Source organism: Exserohilum turcica (genome assembly GCF_000359705.1).
Source record: "Exserohilum turcica Et28A unplaced genomic scaffold SETTUscaffold_3, whole genome shotgun sequence".
NCBI lineage: Eukaryota > Fungi > Ascomycota > Dothideomycetes > Pleosporales > Pleosporaceae > Exserohilum > Exserohilum turcicum.
The window spans coordinates 1,461,173-1,463,859 of record NW_007360136.1 but is presented as its reverse complement, the minus strand read 5'-3'; the positions used below and the strand labels follow the sequence as shown (position 1 = coordinate 1,463,859).

At 53.3% G+C, this 2,687-nt stretch overlaps 1 protein-coding gene across 1 annotated transcript; it reads left to right on the top strand.

Annotated features, from left to right (window-relative positions):
• The first annotated feature begins 31 nt into the window (after positions 1-31).
• SETTUDRAFT_163722 (glycoside hydrolase family 128 protein) lies at positions 32-1,811 on the top strand. Its single transcript, XM_008029249.1, has one exon. The coding sequence runs from the start codon at positions 160-162 to the stop codon at positions 1,624-1,626; it is 1,467 nt and encodes a 488-aa protein (XP_008027440.1). The 5' UTR covers positions 32-159; the 3' UTR covers positions 1,627-1,811.
• The last annotated feature ends 876 nt before the right edge of the window (positions 1,812-2,687 follow it).

Here is a 2,687-nt window from a genome sequence, read left to right as displayed (position 1 = left end):
GCTCATTGCTAGACCCCCCCCCCCCGCCCCCATCCTTGTTCGCGCTCAGGTTAGCCGCATCTGCTCTTAACTGCTCAACGATACCCACAAGCAAGCATACGCGCATCGCCTCCCTCCAAAGCAAAAAACAACGATAACTCTGTACGAACATCGCCCGACATGTCTTCCTCAATCAAGATCACCAGCCTGTTGGCCCTGGCCTCGAGCGTGGCCGCCGTCCCTCACTTCCAGCACCAGAAGTTCCACCACCGTGCTGCCGCCTACCCGACTGGCGGCTGGGGTGGCGCCCACAACGCCTCCATGATTGCCACTCCTTCGGGAACCGCTGTCTACCCCGACGACAAGACGACTACCATTCGCACCACGTCCACCACCACGTCGACTGTCTACGAGACCATCCATGCCAAGCCCTCGGCCAAGCCCTCTCTCGGTGCTGGCCAGGCCAACGTCGACAATGTCTCCTCCTCCAGCGTCTGCGGCGGCGTCGTCACCGTGACTGAGAAGCAAAAGGTCACCGTCACCATCACTCCTGGAGCCCCTGGAGGTGGTGCTGCTGCTCCTCCCACGTCCTCTCCCGCTGCCGCTGCCTCGAAGCCTGCTGGCGGCAACGGATACCCAGTCGCTTCTCCTCCTGCCCCCAAGGAGACTCCCGCCAAGTCTTCCCCTGCTGGATACCCGGCCAACATTCCCGTCAAGACTCCTGTTGTCCAGTACCCAGCCGAGACTCCCAAGCCTGCCCCCTCCCAGCCTGCTCCATCTCAGCCCGCTGCCGAGAAGCCCGTCCCCTCGGCGCCTGCTCCCTCCAAGCCTGCTGAGACGCCCGTCTACAGCCCTTCGGAGACGCCCAAGGCTAGCAGCACGGCGCCCTCTTCCTCGGCTGCCCCCAAGCCCACTCCTGGAAACAGCTACTCTGGCGCTAAGCGTGGTCTTGCTTACAACGACGCTGCCCTCTGCTCCACCCTGGGCAGCAACTTTGGCTTCGGTTACAACTGGGGCCAGGTTGAGAACAACGACATTGGCACCATGTTCGTCCCCATGATGCACAAGCCCAGCGACTCTACCCCCGAGGACTGGCTCGCCAACGTCGACAAGGCCGTCAAGAAGGGTACCACGGCCGTCATGGGATTCAACGAGTGCGACATTGCCTCGCAGTGCAACCTGAGCCCCGAAGCCGCCTGCACGGCCTGGAAGTCGTACATGAACCCCATCAAGTCGGCCCACCCCGACGTGACCATCATCGGCCCCTCCGTCTCCAACGGCCAGGCCCCGCTTGGTCTCGACTGGCTGAGCCGCTTCCACTCGAGCTGCCCCGACGCCATTGTCGACGCAGTCAACATCCACTTCTACGACATCTACGACGACAAGACGATTGACCGCTTCACCGCCCACGTGGAGAAGGCCGCAGAGGTCTACGGCATGAAGGTTTTTGTCACCGAGTTTGGTCTCAACTCGGGCACCGCTACCCAGGACCAGGCCGCTTCCTTCCTCAAGCAGTGCATGGACTACCTTGATGCTTCCGACAAGGTCTCGGGTTACTCATGGTTTATGGTTGGCACCGGCGAGAACCAGCTTAACGTTGGTACTGGCCTTTCTCCTGTTGGCAAGGTCTACGCCGGCCAGGCTTAAGTAGATGTACCCTTTGAAATATTGATAAATTCTATTTTACTAGTCTTACTCTTCTTTCTACCCACTTTTCAATCAACATTTTACTCTCTTATCTTTTTTTTTCTTTTTTCTCTCTTGGACGGTTTTCTCTGGTGACGCTGGTACGAACACACACATGCATGCATACATATATACCTACATAACTATCATACCCATAACACACCATGCTATGCTATCCTGCATCTGTCCATCAACCCATTCCTTTTTATTTTACTTTGACACGCCTGACATGCCTTGACCCACCACAACACGTGTTGCAGCATGCATGAAACCACGACAAAAAGTCGGAGAAATAAGCATGACGTTTCTATCCATGTTTCATCTTTCTCCCTTCTCCGTATCAGTGTCAGTATCATCCAACATCTTTTCTGCACGAGAAAGATAAAAATAGACACGCATATCGTTTGTATAATAATTCGCTGGGATTAAATAGATAGCAAATTTAACTGCGTCGTCGTTGGACAAGGAAAAATAAATTATAACATACTTACACATACATCATACTAACTAAGCGCACACACCAACTTTTAAGCAGAAATCTTTCATCAAAACTCGTCAATTTTCTATCAGATATAGGGGTAACACGTCGCGAGAAACCGATTTACGCCACCTCTAATGTGTGCAGCCCTCTTGTTGAGGTGCTAGAGGGGGTATTGTCGGTATTCTTGCGACGTGTTCGAAATGCGAAAATCTTCGAGAACGCACAGACCGCCCCGATGACTAATAGGGAGACTACCAAACGAAACCAAAAACAATTAAAAACACCAAATAAAACAACAAAAATCAAAAATCCTATATCTAAACGCCGAGACAGCCTGATCCCGCTGTGGCACCATATCCAACCGCCAGGACAGTCTTTGCCTACTGTGGCACAAAATTCAAAAACGCTATAACAGTTTTCTGGTCTGTAATAGCAAAATAAGTCGAAACGCCAAGACAGTCTTCGCCTACTGTGGCACCAAATCCAAACGCTGATACAGAGACTGGTTACCTCTGTAGAAGCACCAAGTCGAAACGCCAAG